This window comes from Mustelus asterias, chromosome 15, assembly GCF_964213995.1.
Source record: "Mustelus asterias chromosome 15, sMusAst1.hap1.1, whole genome shotgun sequence".
Classification (NCBI taxonomy): Eukaryota; Metazoa; Chordata; class Chondrichthyes; order Carcharhiniformes; family Triakidae; genus Mustelus; species Mustelus asterias.
Window position 1 is genome coordinate 30,717,343 of NC_135815.1, and position 15,332 is coordinate 30,732,674.

Genomic DNA, 15,332 nt, shown 5'->3' on the forward strand with positions numbered 1-15,332 from the left:
GATTGGGGTGATTCACTGTCTGGGGTTATCGGGCTGATTCACTCTCTGGGTTATCGGGCTGATTCACTCTCTGGGGTGATTGGAATGATTCACTCTCTGGGGTGATTGGAGTGATTCACTCTCTGGAGTTATTGAGGTGATTCACTATCATGGGCAACTTTCCCAACCTGCCACCAACTGAGGTCCATAAATGTGCAGTTAATATGTATTTATTAGTCACAAGTAGGCTTACATTAACACTGCAATGAAGTTACAGTGAAATTCTCCTAGTTACCACAGTCCGGCGCCTGTTCGGGTCAATGCACCCTAACCAGCACATCTTTCAGACTGTGGGAGGAAACCGGAGCACCCGGAGGAAACCCACACACACACGGGGAGAACGTGCAGTCTCTGCACAGACAGTGACCCAAGCCGGGAATCTAACCTCAGTCCCTGGAACTGTGAGATAGCAGTGCTAAACACTGTGCCACTGTGCCGCCCCTAGTAATGTCTTCTTAAGGCCCTCATTTCACCACCACTAACCCAGGAGCACGACAAGTAAATCTTTGCTGGGTCACTTGGGTGCTACCCAACTCAAAGGTCCTCTACCTGATCAAGAAAACTAACATCAGGAAGGTGGAGTGGGGGGGGGGTGGGGGGGGGGAGGGGGCGGGTTGAGGGGGGAGCGGGGGTGGAGGCACATCTGAAAGGCATTGCTGCTGACCTCCCACTCCCACAACTCCCCATAATCGCCATCCCCCAACATCCACACACCCCTTCCCCTACCACTACTACCAGCATCATCCCAACCGCCATCATTCATCTCCAGCTCACGGTCCAGCAATGACCTTCAGCCTCAGGCAGGTGTTGTACCTGAAGCAGCCACCGCCTCCCCAGTGGAGCTGCTGTTCAATAGAACTGCCTGCCTCCAGGTCCTTCATTCCTGGGGAATGCCCACTTCCGGTCTTTCATGTCCTTGATTGGCACATGATGTGGCAGGCCTTCATGAAAACGGGCCACGCTGGGCTCTTACCGACTCTGCAGCTGACAGCCCGAGACCCCAGCCGCCTTCATAAGATTCCGACCAGGAGGATTGGAGACAAGTTGGTGTCTCCAGTACATTCCATTGTGCATAACCAGTAAGAGAACTAATGCTTTATCAGGCACATTTACCTTTATGTTGTTTTTTGACTGTGCCCAAAGCTTTGGGTGCAGTTGCATTCCAGCCCTCACACACACAAGCACTATCTGCAATGATGCCATCAGACAAAAAGCGACGCGGCTTAGTCCTTTGAATGAACACTGCAATTTAAAGATTATGTGGAGTATGTCAACATGACTGCAATGTTTACCCAGCTGTAGGTTACAAATTTTTGGTTTCAAATTTTGAAGTAACAAGCTGTCTTTAAATTCTTGGTCAACATCTCAATGAAATTCATGCCACTGGCACACCTATTCAAACATTTTTATTAAGGACAAACAGTGGATTGTCAACGTACACATGTATCTTGCCCCTTGCTTTCCAGTTAAACAATTACAGCTTTCTGATATTATCAAAAATCATTGTCCTGTCAGAATCTTTGCTTGCTTTGATGACTTCAATCTCTCAGCAAATAACAAAGATTTCTCCTATATTTGAAATATGGCACAATGGTTAGCACCCCTCCCTCACAGCGCCAGGGACCGGGGTTCGATTCACGACTTGGGTCACTGTCTGTGCGGAGAATACAGGTTCTCTGCGTGGGTTTCCTCCGGGTACTCAGCTTCCCTCCCACAGTCCGAAAGACGTGCTGGTTAGGTGCATTGACCATGCTAAATTCTCCCTCAGTGCACCCGAACAGTGTGTGGCAACTATGGAATTTTCACAGTAACTCCATTTGCAATGTTACCATAAGCCTTCTTGTGACACTAATAAATAAACTTAAAGCTTATTTTTTTCTCATTATATGTGAATGAAAATTAACTTGATCTGTCTGCTGGCTAGGCAGTATTTTGTAATTATGTTAAACCTTTACCCTGAGACCTGACCCAGGGAATTGTGCTAAATTCCAAACACTATACTATATGAAGGATGTCAGGGCCTTGCAGAGAATACACAGCAGATTTGTCAGAACAAGACCAGCGATGAGGGGCTTCTGTTATTTGGAGTGATTAGAGAAGCTGGTATTGTTCTCCTTCAGGGCAAAAAAAGGTCAAAGGTGTTCAAAATGAAGAAGGGTTTCAATAAATTTTAATGAGTATCAACTGTTTCCACTGGCAGGTGGGTCGTTAGCCAAGGGGTACATATTAAAGATAATTGTCAAAAGACCTGGAGGGGAGATGAGGAGAAATTTCTTTAAGCATTCAGTCATTGTAATCTGGAGCCCACTCTCTCTGAAAGGGTGGTGAAGCAGATTCAATTGTAACTTTTCAAAAGATAATTCAGTGCATGCCTGAATCATTGCAGGGCTATGGGGAATGAGAGGAGAAGAGGGGACTGAATGAATACTCATTCAAATTCCAGCACAGGTACAATGAAACAAATGACCTTCTTCTGTGCTGTAAGGTTGCATGGTTCTGTTGTTGGCATTTAAAGTTGAAAGTTTGTTTATTAGTGTCACAAGTAGGCTTACATTAACACTGCGATGAAGTTACAGTGAAAATGGGGGTGGCACAGTGGTTAGCACTGCTGCCTCACAGCACCAGGGACCCAGGTTCGATTCCCAGCTGGGGTCACTGTCTGTGTGGAGTCTGCACGTTCGCCCCGTATCTGCGTGGGTTTCCTCGAGGCACTCCAGTTTCCTCCCACAGTCCGAGAGATGTGCTGGTTAGGTGTATTGGCCATGTTAAATTCTCCCTCAAAATACCCGAACAGGCACCAGAGTGTGGCGACTAGGGGATTTTCACAATAACTTCATTGCAGTGTTAATGTAAGCCTACTTGTGACACTAATAAAATAAATTTATAAAATCCTCTAGCCTGACCTACAAGAAGGTGCTGAATGTTTAAGGCTTCACATCAATAGGATAAATACATGAATCCAACACTGAACTGTCCTTTCTAGATTTGAAAAGTTGAAGCAAATCCTTAGCCTTTGTGGATCCAAAAACAATGGGGCCGATTTTACCAAATCGGCTCGAAGTGCCGGGTGCGGTCGTAAATCAGACCCGCGCCCGGCAGCCATGCTCCAACGCCCCCATACGCCTTTTTTCGGTGTGGGGTCCAGTGGGCGGGCCTAGCGCATTTGCATCTGTCAAAGCATCAAACTGCACATGCGCAGTTCAAAGCCGACAGCACTCAGCGCCCGAGCACGAAAGTCAAAGGCAGTGCTGACAGCACTGCTGTCTGCGCTGCCTTTGACTTTCCCTGGTGGGGTGGGGGGTGGGTGGGGTTGGGGGGTGGGGGTGGGTGGGTGGGTGGGGTGGGGGTGGTGGGGGGGCGGGGTGGGGGGGTGGGGATGTGACGTCTCTTCCCTGGTGGGGGGGGATGGGGGGGGTGTGACGTTTCTTCCCTGAGGAGGGGCTTGGGGGGGGGTGGTGGGGGGTGGTGGGTGTGGGGTGTGGGTGTGGGGTGGGGGGTTGGAAGGGGTGGGGGGTGGGGTAGGGGGGTGGGAAGTGACGTCTCTCCCTGGGGGGGGGGGGGGGGGGTGGGGGGGGGATGTGACGTCTCTGCCCCCCCCCCCCCCAGGGAAGAGACATAACATCACCGCCCCCCCCCCTCAGGGAAGAGACGTCACACCCCCACTCCCCCCCCCCCCCCCCCCCCCCCCGCAGTGAAGAGACGTCATCCTACCCATCAGGAGCCCCGGAGCAAGGCCAGGATCCAGGATCGCAAGATGCTTTCAACAGACACCAGCGATCAAGGTAGGTCGGGGGCCCGGGGGGTCTGATCCCGGGGTGGGGGGGGGGTTGATGGCGGGGCCTGCGTCCCAGGGTGGTCCGATCAGGGGTGGGGTGTGGGTTGCCGGGGTGGTTCGTGGGGGCGGTCCGCGAAGGTTGTTCGGGGCGATTTAGCGGTTCAGTTGCTGAGGTGAAGCCCTATCGGACTTGAATCCAGCAATACGGTAAATGCGCGGGCGCCGATCGGATCGGAGCCTCGTAAAGTGGGAATCCTTGGGTAAGTTGGGTGCGGGCTACAGTTTGCCGATTTAAATGCGTGCAAATGCATTTAAATCGGCCCGCTGGCCGATTCGGGCACGCGCCGGATCGGCGCCCAGATCAGCTGTTGGTAAAGGCGCGATTAGCCTTGGGTCGGGTCTGGACTGCGTTTTAGGCCCGACGCCCAACTTTACACGATTTCGTGCCCGAAAACGGGCGTGAAACTTTTGGTAAAATCAGGCCCAATGGGTTGTGATTTGGGCAGTTTGCCACAACTCTGCCTGCCAGTGCTAACACTGCTGGGTTTGGGAGATCAGTAAGAAAACACCTCATTTATGCAAGCACACTACAACAGATGCCCCCTTTGACCTGCCCCAGTGTGACAGGGAATCCATTGCCCACACACCGTTAGAGAAGCTAGTTCAGATATTTCAAAAACAAATGTTATTTTTCTTCAGGGTTGGTGCATCTTGTCATTTCCGGTCCCCCCTCTCCCACCCCCTGCATCCCCACCTCTCCAAAAAGGGTCATTTTCCCCAACCTGCATGCTGTAATGCCTCCTGTGGCTTGTAATGCTGGCCTCCACCTTGACAACTGGACCGCTTCTGAGTTGAAGAATGAGGAACTCCTTAACCTTGTTAGTGGCGATCGATTTGTTTCACTTCTTTATAAACCCAACCAGGAATTCCCAGCGTTGGCAAAAGTCAAGTATGGCCAGGTTCCTGCCTTTTTCTCATTGGTTCCATTGAATTTCTCAAGGAAATTCCAGCGTACCGGTGGCACAGTGGTTAGCACTGCTGCCTCATATCACCTGGGACCCGGTTAGATTCCAGCCTTGGGTGACTGTGTGAAGTTTGCACATTCTCCCAGTGTCTGCGTGGGTTTCCTCTGAGTGCTCCAGTTTCCTCCCAAACTCTAAAGATGTGCAGGTTAGGTGGATTGGCCATGCTAAATTGCCCCTTAGTGTCCCAAGGTCTGTAGGTTAGCAGGGTAAATACGTGGGGTTATGGAGATAGGGCCTGTGTAGGTTGTTCTGTCGGAGAGTCGGTGCAGACTCAATGGGCTGAATGGTCTCCTTCTGCGCTGTAGGGATTCTGTGATTCTATGAAATTGGGGCCTACATTTCTAAAGTTGGTCAATAAAAACTAACGGCAAATGTTAGATGTGTGAAGTTTTACTTTCGTTGAGTGTGGAATGAGCAATGTAACTTGTAGTGCCTGTCGTTGCTGTTCTGAAGCTGGTACCTACACAATAAAGGCTGAATGTCACCATTCAACTTTTGGTCTATCACAGTTCCAGCGTGTCTTCTTTCAACAAGCTAAATAGAAGTAGCTCTGGACAATGTAGAACACATGATGGTAACGTCAAATCTATTAGCACCTTACACTTCTCAGATTGTGTAAAGAATTCTGTGTCAGGCACCAAGTCTTGAGGTAAAGTCGGCACAAAAGCAAAGAATTCTAAAAAAGCTGAGGTCAGCAGACATCCCCCACGACAATGGGCAACAATAATCCAGGTTCACTTTCCAAACATGCCATGGCCATTGAGTAATGTGTCTTTGCAGCATAGCCAACAGCAAGAATATGTTTAAAGTACTCACAACCCATAGAATAAATATTATCTAATCGATGCAGGCACTTTTGTTTGTAGCTTTCATGGATCAATTCTCTGCTGTTCGGTAAATGATACTTAAATAACTCTCTCCTTACCATTGTTTCTCAGTCAAATTGCTAAGTGCAAAGCTTACAAAGTACTATTCAAGCTCTGTAGTGGAATGCATTGGCACAACAACTTTCACTTCAATAAACTGCTTATTGTACACAGTTGATTCTGGAGGATTTTTTTAATATAACCAAGTTGTCATTTTGGGATGCTTTGTGGTAGATTAAATTCTGGAAAATTCTGAGGAGCTTTATTGTTGCCAGGGAAACTTTGGGGGGTCTATTTCTCTGTTTTTAGCATCAACCTAGTAAATGGGTTTTTCTCTAAACATCGAAAAGCAGAAATCAATAGGATTGTGCAACATACATTCAATTCTCCTCCACTTGTTTTATGTCCAGAAGGAAAGAAAAATTACACCCATGTCTACGGCATTTTGCATAGTTCACCTGTCCCACTGCCAGGGGCCCTTTGGTGGGCCCAGAAGTTCTCACTCGTGTAAACGGACGGAAAATCCTGCCCATTATCTTTTCTATTCATGTAAGGATGTTAAATCCTTCTCAACAGTACCATTTGGTCTTTTAAATATTATTAATTGTTTACCAGTTCTAAGGTACCAACTATTACTTCATTTTCAGTGCCAATAGGGGAAGCGATGGCCAACTGGTATTATCGCTGGACGATTTATCCAGAAACTCAGCTAACATTTGGGGACCCGGATTCAAATCCTGCCACGGCAGATGGTGGGAGTTTGAATTCAATAAAAAAAATCTGGAAAAATGAATCTACTGATGACCATGAAACCATTGTCGGAAAAACCCATCTGGTGCACTAATGTCCTTTAGGGAGGGAAATCTGCCATCCTTACCTGGTCTGGCCTACATGTGACTCCAGAGCCACAGCAACGTGGTTGACTCTCAACTGCCTTCTGGCCAACTAGGGATGGGTAATAAATGCTGGGCAGCAAAGCAATGCCCACGTCTCACAAATGAATAAAAAAAAATTCTTGAGTTTAGAATTTGAAAGATGATTTAATTGAAGTCTTTGAAATAATAAAGGGCTTCCACAGGACAGATACAGAGGAACTATTCTCTATTCTCTCCACAGATGCTGTCAGACCTGCTGAGTTTCCCCAGCATTTTCTGTTTTTGTTATGGAGCAACTATTTTCTCTGAAATAGTATCCAGAATAAGTGGAAATGATCTAAAAATTAAAACAAAACCGTTCAGGTGTGAAATCAGGCAGCACTTTTCCACACAAAAGGGTCATGGAATCTGGAGGTCATTCTCGAAGAGATCAATTGATTTTGGGTAAGTATTTGTATCAAGGAATAAGAAACAAAAATAGGTGAATGAAGTTGAGGAAGGCATCAGCTATGATCGGACTGAATTAGATGAGACGAATTGAAACCAATGGAAAAGGAGGTCAGTGTGAGGGTGTGAAGAGGACTGACAATAGTGTATTGTCCATTTTGCATCGAAGACCAATTTCAGAAAATAGTTTCAAACTTTCAAGCCTAGGCATCATATCTAGTCGTTGGTAGGTGTATTTAAACAGATTATAAATGTGAATCAATATTGCATGAATCAGAGATTTTAGACTTGGGGAAAACAACCATTCTGACTAACTTTATTCACGCCTTGCCCCACATGCCACCCGTCACTCCTTAACCCCTCACAGTTGAGTGTTTTTGGAGTTTTAGCTATAATGTGAAATTCTCTTCACAGCTAAGATTGTACATGGGAAATGGAGACGAGTAGTAATTACTACATTACTAGCTGTATGAATACATAATGGTAAATGTGTAGTAATACTATCACATCCAAGATCATTTCAGAACATAACAGCCAAACAATGTCCACTTCAAAAACACACAAAGGATAATTCATGGGTGCTATATATACAGTCAATGCTGTTCAGCCAATAAAGTCAATACAAAGATTCAAGATGGCGCTGGATCGCAACAACTTCTTGCGAGCTGTCCCCAGCATGCCCTTTAATTCCCTTTTTTTACTCTCGTCCAATGCTCTTAAAACTGTACTCTAACTCTTTTAAACTTTCAAATAATGGTCTTTTCTGCTCTTTCTCTACACCCTATCAGTAACTGCAACACTATATTCTGCACCCTCTCCTTTCCTTCTCCCCTATGTACTCTATGACTTTTGAATGGACCTACCACATATTAAGCTAATCTTTCTCTACACCCTAGCTATAACTGTAACACTATATTCTGCACCCTCTCCTTTCTTTCTCCCCTGTTTATTCTATGAACGGTATGTTTTGTCTGTATAGCACGTAAGAAACAATACTTTTCACTGCATTCCAATACATGTGACAATAATAAGTCAAATCAAATTCAATTTAATTCAGTGCTGCACAAAGTGAACCCTGTTTTTGATGCTACATTGGAAAAAAAATGCTGTTCAAACTAGCAAACTTTAAAAAATATCACAACTCACTCTCAGTGGCAACAAAAATAAAATAATTTAAAAGAGGTAAATAAAGAAATTATAATCACCGAACCGCCATGTTGGAATAAGGAACAAAGCTATCATCAAAACTATCCATCATCCAGCCACATTGAACTCTACAAAGGCAATTCGTTTACAAGTAGCGGACATCAGAACAAACGTAATTACTATGATTTACAAAATTGTTTTCAAAATGCTTGCTAATTTTTTCATAGTGGCAAGGTTATGCATTCCAGTGATTCGTTAGGGCACATTTATGGAATTTAACTGACGTAAACCATTACAATAATCAACTTGCACATTGGCTTTGCTTCATTTATACCCAGCCGTGTTGTTTTTAAGAAGGTTTATTTAAACAATGAGTACTAATGGCCACTGGAAGGTTCGCTTGGGGGAGTTCCTGTGTCACAGAGTACAGGGTATCTGAATCAACATGCACATAATTACAGTGACAAGGTTGCTGAACCACCCGAGTTAATAAGTATATTTACTGATGTTAACTCGGCTCTCTTACACTGTCCGCTGATCTCTGATTACATACTGGAATAAAACCCCCTGACCTCGATACAGATTTGAACTACGAATCTAGAGATTCCTATCAAGCTGGTCTAAACAGGCTAAGGTGAGTATGTTTAGAAACATAGAAAAAAAACTACAGCACAATACAGGCTCTTCAGCCCACAAAGTTGTGCCGAACATGTCCGTACCTGAGCGATTACTAGGCTTACCTATAACCCTCTATCTTACTAAGTTCCATGTACTTATCTAAAAGTCTCTTAAAAGACCCTATCGAATCCGCCTCCACCATCGTGGCTGGCAGCCCATTCCACGCACCCACCACCCTCTGAGTGAAAACCTTACCCCTGACATCTCCTCTGTACCTACTCCCCAGCACCTTAAACCTGTGTCCTCTTGTGGCAAACATTTCAGCCCTGGGAAAAAACCTCTGACTATCCACTCGATCAATACCTCTCAACATCTTATACACCTCTATCAGGTCACCCCTCATCCTTCGTCTCTCCAAGGAGAAAAGGCCGAGCTCACTCAACCTATCCTCATAAGGCATGCCCCCCAACCCAGGCAACATCCTTGTAAATCTCCTCTGCACCCTTTCTATGGCTTCCACATCCTTCCTGTAATGAGGCGACCAGAACTGAGCACAGTACTCCAAGTGTGGTCTGACCAGGGTCTTATATACCTCTTCCAACCAAGGAGACAATGTCAGCGCAGGAACCGACTTAGGGAAGATGTTTACTTCAGGTCAGGCAATGGCCACAGAAATGATATGAGAAATACGTATCATTGAAGAATCATGGAATCTATAGTGTAGAAGGAGGCCATTCGGCCCATCGAGCCTCCACCAACAACATCCAGGCCCTATCCCCATAACCCCGCATATTTACCCTGCTAATCCCCCTGACACTAAGGGACAATTCAGCATGGCCAATCAACCTAAGCCGCACATCTTTGGACCGTAGGAGGAAACCGGAGCTGACAGAGGAAATCCATGCCGACACAGGGAGAATGTGCAAACTCCATACAGATAGTCACTCGAGACCGGAATTGAACCGAGTCGCTGTGAGGCAACAGTGCGAACCACTGTGCCACCGTGCCACCCAGCTTTAAGATTACTTTCTACAATTAGTGTCATAGAATCACACAAACATACAGCACAATCGGAGGTCATTTGACGTATAGTGACTGTGCTTACCTTTCGAAAGAGAGATCGTGCTTAAGCCCCACACTCCCACTTTATCCCCATAACCCTGCAAGTTCCCTATCCTCAAGCACTTGTCCAATTCTTTTTTAAAACCTTTTATTGAACCAGCTTCCATCACCATTTCAGGGAGAGTGTTCCAGTTCCCAGCGATTCTCAAAGTGAAAACATCTCGCTTCATCTCTCCTCACGATCTTCTGCCATTAATTTTATAACTATGATCGCGGATTATTGGCCCGCTCGCCAGAGGGAGTAGTTTTTCTCTATATTTTATCAAAATTTCTCATCAATTTGGAAATCTCAATTAGGTCACCTCGTAACCTGATCTCCTGACAGCTGAACCACCTGCCTCCCCTCCTCTTCATTCCCCGACAATCAGCTCATCGCACTCCATCTCACCTTCCTCCTACTCAGACTCATTGCGTCACCTAATCTCACACTATTGCAAACATCATTTCCCTCATGACGCACATGACTTTTCTCAGCGACTCATAAAGTTATCACCGGGACACCATTTCGCGCAAGAGAAGACTGTGCACAATCTTCAGCAAGAAGTGATGACAGAAAGGGGGCAAGCCCAGCTGCCCATCCTTTACCCGCTGTAAGAGGGTATACCAACCTTCACAGGTAGGGGGAGTGTCATGGCTGTCATGAGTGGCAATGGCAGAGGAGATTTCACAAGGGTGTCAAGATTACTTATAGAACATAAAGTCAGTTCTGTCCTACATGGGGTGAGTGGTCAGCTCCACGAACATGATGGCGGTGCCCATAGGAGCCTCTGCAGACAGCTCTCGCGGCTGCTAATGGGAGCTCAGATGGCCGTCGGCTTGGTTGTTGGTGCTACCGGGTGACAGAGGTGTCCAGAGCCCCTTCCGGGACAATCTGATCTCCTGCAGCACTGTATGTGTGCTCAGGCACAGTCTCAATAGAGAGTGGCGCTTTCATAGAATAGAATCATAGAAACCTTACAGTGCAGATGGAGGCCATTTGGCCCATCGAGCCTGCACCGACAACAATCCCACCCAGGCCCTATCCCCGAAACCTCTCGCATTTACTCTAGCTAGTCCTCCTGACACTAAGAGAAAACTTACCATGGCCAATCAACCTAACCTACACATCTTTGGACTATGGGAGGAAACCGGAGTACCCAGTGGAAACCCACCCAGACACAGGGAGAACGTGCAAACTCCGCACAGACAGTGACCCAAGTCAAGAATCGAACCCAGATCCCAGGTGCTTTGAGGCAGCAACGCTAACTGCTGTGCCACTGTGCTGCCCCTATTTGCTTAGCTTTCTGTCCTCTTTCAGGATGATGGCATGCCTGTTCCTCTGCCACCCATTTGGCCAGTGCCATTGTTACTGCCACACAGCCAGATTGTCTCTGGCTACACCGAGGTTCCACAGTTTGCTGCCAGATCTCAGGGCCCAGAGCTGTTTGAGGTTGCATGCCAAGTCTATCTGACATGTCCACAATGCAAATTCAGCAGTTTGCCACCTAGCAAGCTGCAGCCACAGGGATACACTTTGTAGGAGTAATGGCAGAGATACACTTTGAGGGAGTATTGACTGGGTAAATGAACGGACAAGATGTGGATTGTACAAAAGTAATTCTTATTTATTACACAAGTGATGTACATATGCATGTTAAGGGGAGGGATGGTCTCGCGGAATTATCGCTAGACTATTAATCTAGAAATTCAGCTAATGTTCTGGGGACCCAGGTTCGAATCCCACCATGGCAGTTGTGGAATTTGAAATCAATGAAAAATATCTGGAATTAAGAATCTACTGATGACCATGAAACCATTGTCGATTGTTGGAAAAACCCATCTGGTTCACTAATGTCCTTTAGGGAAGCAACTTTGCTGTCCTTACCTGGTCTGGCCTACATGTGACTCCAGAGCCACAGCAATGTGGTTGACTCTCAACTGTCCTCAGGCAACTAGGGACGGGCAATAAATATTGGCCAGCCAGCGACACCCATGTCCCACAAATGAACTTAAAAAGTGTTTATCCATAAGGGGCGAACCTCAATGACCTGTTGAATACACAGTAATACACAGCAAGCTGGGAGCTGTCACTGATGCCGCTGACTCCAGTCTGGAAGGAACCCATCGAAGAAAGGTGAAGGGCCACAGCCTTGTTCTACCTTGAGGCTAAAGTGGTGGCTGCAGCTGTTGGCATAACTGGATGGCAATACCTCCTTGGTGAAGCAAAGATGCCTCACACACTGCTGCTCAATAAGACTGAGGCTCGTAAACTACTTCCAGAAGCCCTATTGTGGGCATGGCATCATGCAAGATGCCCAGCTGCTGCTGTCCTTTCCTATCTCCCATTCATCCTCCAGCCCTGAGGCAGCTCCAGTTGAACATGCTTCTGAAATAAATCTGTTTTGGAGGTAGACAAAGTCAGTCCAACCCCGGCAAAAATTTAAAGGTGAAATACTGCAGAGGCTGGATATGGGATCCTTTGTATGGTTTTCTTTAGTTAAAAGACTTCATTTTAAGGTATTTCTGCCTATGTAACTAATTATGCTAAACTTTAAAGCTAACTTGGCCACATTTTAAAACTCAGTTGGGAATTCTGGGATGAACTTAGAAATTGACTACATTTGAAAATGCGATGTTAGCAGAAATGGTCCTTTTCTTAAATAAGCTTTTATGGTCACAGTTGCGAATTGTTTTTGAAAGTTACAGACTATGTGTGCCCAGAAATTTCATAACACAGATAAGAGCTCATATACTGTAAGTAATAATTACCTGTGTATTCAATTGTATTGAATCCTGTACGAGTTCAAATTCAAATCTGTATCGGGACCAGATTTCTGGGCACTCTCTCTCTAGCTGCTCTCTCTCTTCTTTCTCTCTCGCTCCAGTAAATCAGTCTCTTTCATTTCTGTCATGTTAATCAATAAAAGAGGTCCTACTTCAGACCAGTTGTGCCTGCATCTATTCTAAGAAGAGAGCAAACCCTACACTGGAAATTGAAAATAAAGACCGAAAATGCTGGAAGAACCAAGCAGATCTGGCATATCGAGCAGAACAAAGAACAAAGAACAAAGAAAATTACAGCACAGGAACAGGCTCTTCGGCCCTCTGAGCCTGCACCAACCATGCTGCCCAACTGAACTAAAACCCCCTACCTTTCCGGGGACCATATCCCTCTATTCCCATCCTATTCATGTATTTGTCCAGACACCCCTTAAAACTCACTATTGTATCTGCTTCCACTACCTCCCCCGGCAGTGAGTTCCAGGCACCCACCACCCTCTGTGTAAAAAAACCTGCCTCGTACACCTCCTTTAAACCTTGCCGCTCGCACTTCAAACCTATGCCCCCTAGTAATTGACTCTTCCACCCTAGGAAAAAGCTTCTGACTATCCACTCTGTCCATGCCCCTCATAATCTTGTAGACTTCTATCAGGTCACCCCTCAACCTCCATCATTCCAGTGAAAACAAACCAAGTTTCTCCAACCTTTCCTCATAGCTAATGCCCTCCATACCAGGCAACATCCTGGTAAATCTTTTCTGTACCCTCTCCAAAGCCTCCACATCTTTCTGGTAGTGTGGCAAGCAGAATTGAACACTATATTCCAAGTGCGGCCTAACTAAGGTGCTATAAAACTGCAACATAACTTGCCAATTTTTAAACTCAATGCCCCGGCCTATGAAGGCAAGCATGCCGTATGCCTTCTTGACTACCTTCTCCACCAGCATTGCCACTTTCAGTGACCTGTGTACCTTTACACCCAGATGCCTCTGTCTAGCAATACCTTAAGAGTATAAAACAAGAAGCAAGAGTTATTGTTTCGAGTCTGTATGATTCTTCTGCAGAACCAGCAAAGATGTATCAGGCGATGTCACATGTACAGTTGTGGAATGTGGAAAGTGCACATAAGTTAACCAGTAGCCTAAAAGCAGGGACCAAACTTGGATGAACTTTATATATAAACCCTTTCAAATAGTGCCACCGTTGGTTGGTTCATTGTTGTCTGTTAGCCTGAGAAATTACCACGAGTGTTTATCACACGGTGAGTCAGACACTGGGGCTGACCAATTTCACAATAGAATCCTACAACAAGTGTTGTATAATCTTATATAAATATATGAGCATTTTTAATATTTCTGGAGCGTCTCCTGGACACCTATGGTGGAGCTAGTGCAATATGGTGAACAGACAGTGTACGTGCGCAAATGTGATTGCCATATTTCGCCTTGAGACAGCTATTTAATAATTTTATTTTTGGATAAATCTTTTTAAAATTTTTATCAGCTAACTTTGTGATCCCAAAGTGCTGCCACGGACCCAAACTGATACTTCAGAAGCGAAAGGAGGGAGAAAGATTATTTCATAGTGGGAGGAAGTGAGAAGCATGTTTAAAATATTTTTAAATTTGACTATATTCTCAAACAAATAAGTACTTTGAATCTTTGTCCAGTACAGAAGTCGTTTTTCACGGATCTTTGCCCTGTGTCAGCAATTGACAACTTCAAATATTTGATTGCAGAATCACATTGAGATCTTTTTAAATTACAATTTACGCAGAAATGCTAAGTTAACAAGCCGACGGTTTACAAAGAAAGATGAATGTGTTTCCAAAGTCCTGCTGACAGAGTGTGGGTCAAGGTAACCTCCGAAAATTTACCGAGTCAGCAAACAGAAGCTGGGGTAGAGGGGTGCGGGGAAGGGGTCAGGTGGATGGGGAAATGGGACTCAGAAGTTTGAGTCCCAGAGTACTTTAACCCCCTGGACCTCATCTGTAGACCATCAGTGAACTGCCTCCGCAGAATAAGCTGAAAGAGGTATCTGGCTACCAGGTAGAAGAAGCAGCTTGGTCAACTCGAAGCCAGTGTCCAGTTGACTCGCAGGCAAGCAGATACATCATGGGGAGGAATTTCAGGTCCAAGGGAAAGGGAGGAATGACTTTCCTTGAAGTGCCTGGAAAGAGGACTCTTGCTACACCTAGTTCCAGGAAATAGAATATTTTCACTTATCTTCGAAGGCCATCAGTGAGATGTTGGATTGAAGGAAGCAAGGTACAATTATCAGGAAGAGTTGATTTACTCAACACCAGTGCCTCCTCATAGTCAAACCTGGATGGCATAGACACTGTCAGTGGAGGTGCAATGGAATAGAGCTGGCATAGTCATTAACTGTCTTTTTTCCTGGTTTCTGTGTCTATGACTCATAGGTCACTGTCTGTGTGGAGTTTGCACATTCTCCTCGTGTCTGCGTGGGTTTCCTCCAGTTTCCTCCCACAGTCCAAAGATGTGCAGGTTAGGTTGATTGGCCATGCGAAAATTGCCCCTTAGTGGCCTGAGATGCATAGGTTAGAGGGATTAGTGGGTAAAATATGTAGGGATATGGGGGTAGGGCCTGGGGGGATTGTGGTCGGTGCAGACTCGATGGGCCGAATGGCCTCTTTCTGC

At 45.8% G+C, this 15,332-nt stretch overlaps 1 protein-coding gene across 1 annotated transcript in view; it reads left to right on the plus strand.

Moving 5' to 3' along the window:
- Window positions 1–3,733: 3,733 nt before the first annotated feature.
- Window positions 3,734–15,332, plus strand: part of LOC144504435 (uncharacterized) — a 92,371-nt gene continuing 80,772 nt past the window's right edge. The window contains exon 1 of the mRNA XM_078229701.1: window positions 3,734–3,821. Within this exon, the coding sequence (XP_078085827.1) occupies window positions 3,794–3,821 (28 nt within the window). The 5' untranslated portion in view covers window positions 3,734–3,793. The remainder of the gene's footprint in view (window positions 3,822–15,332) is intronic.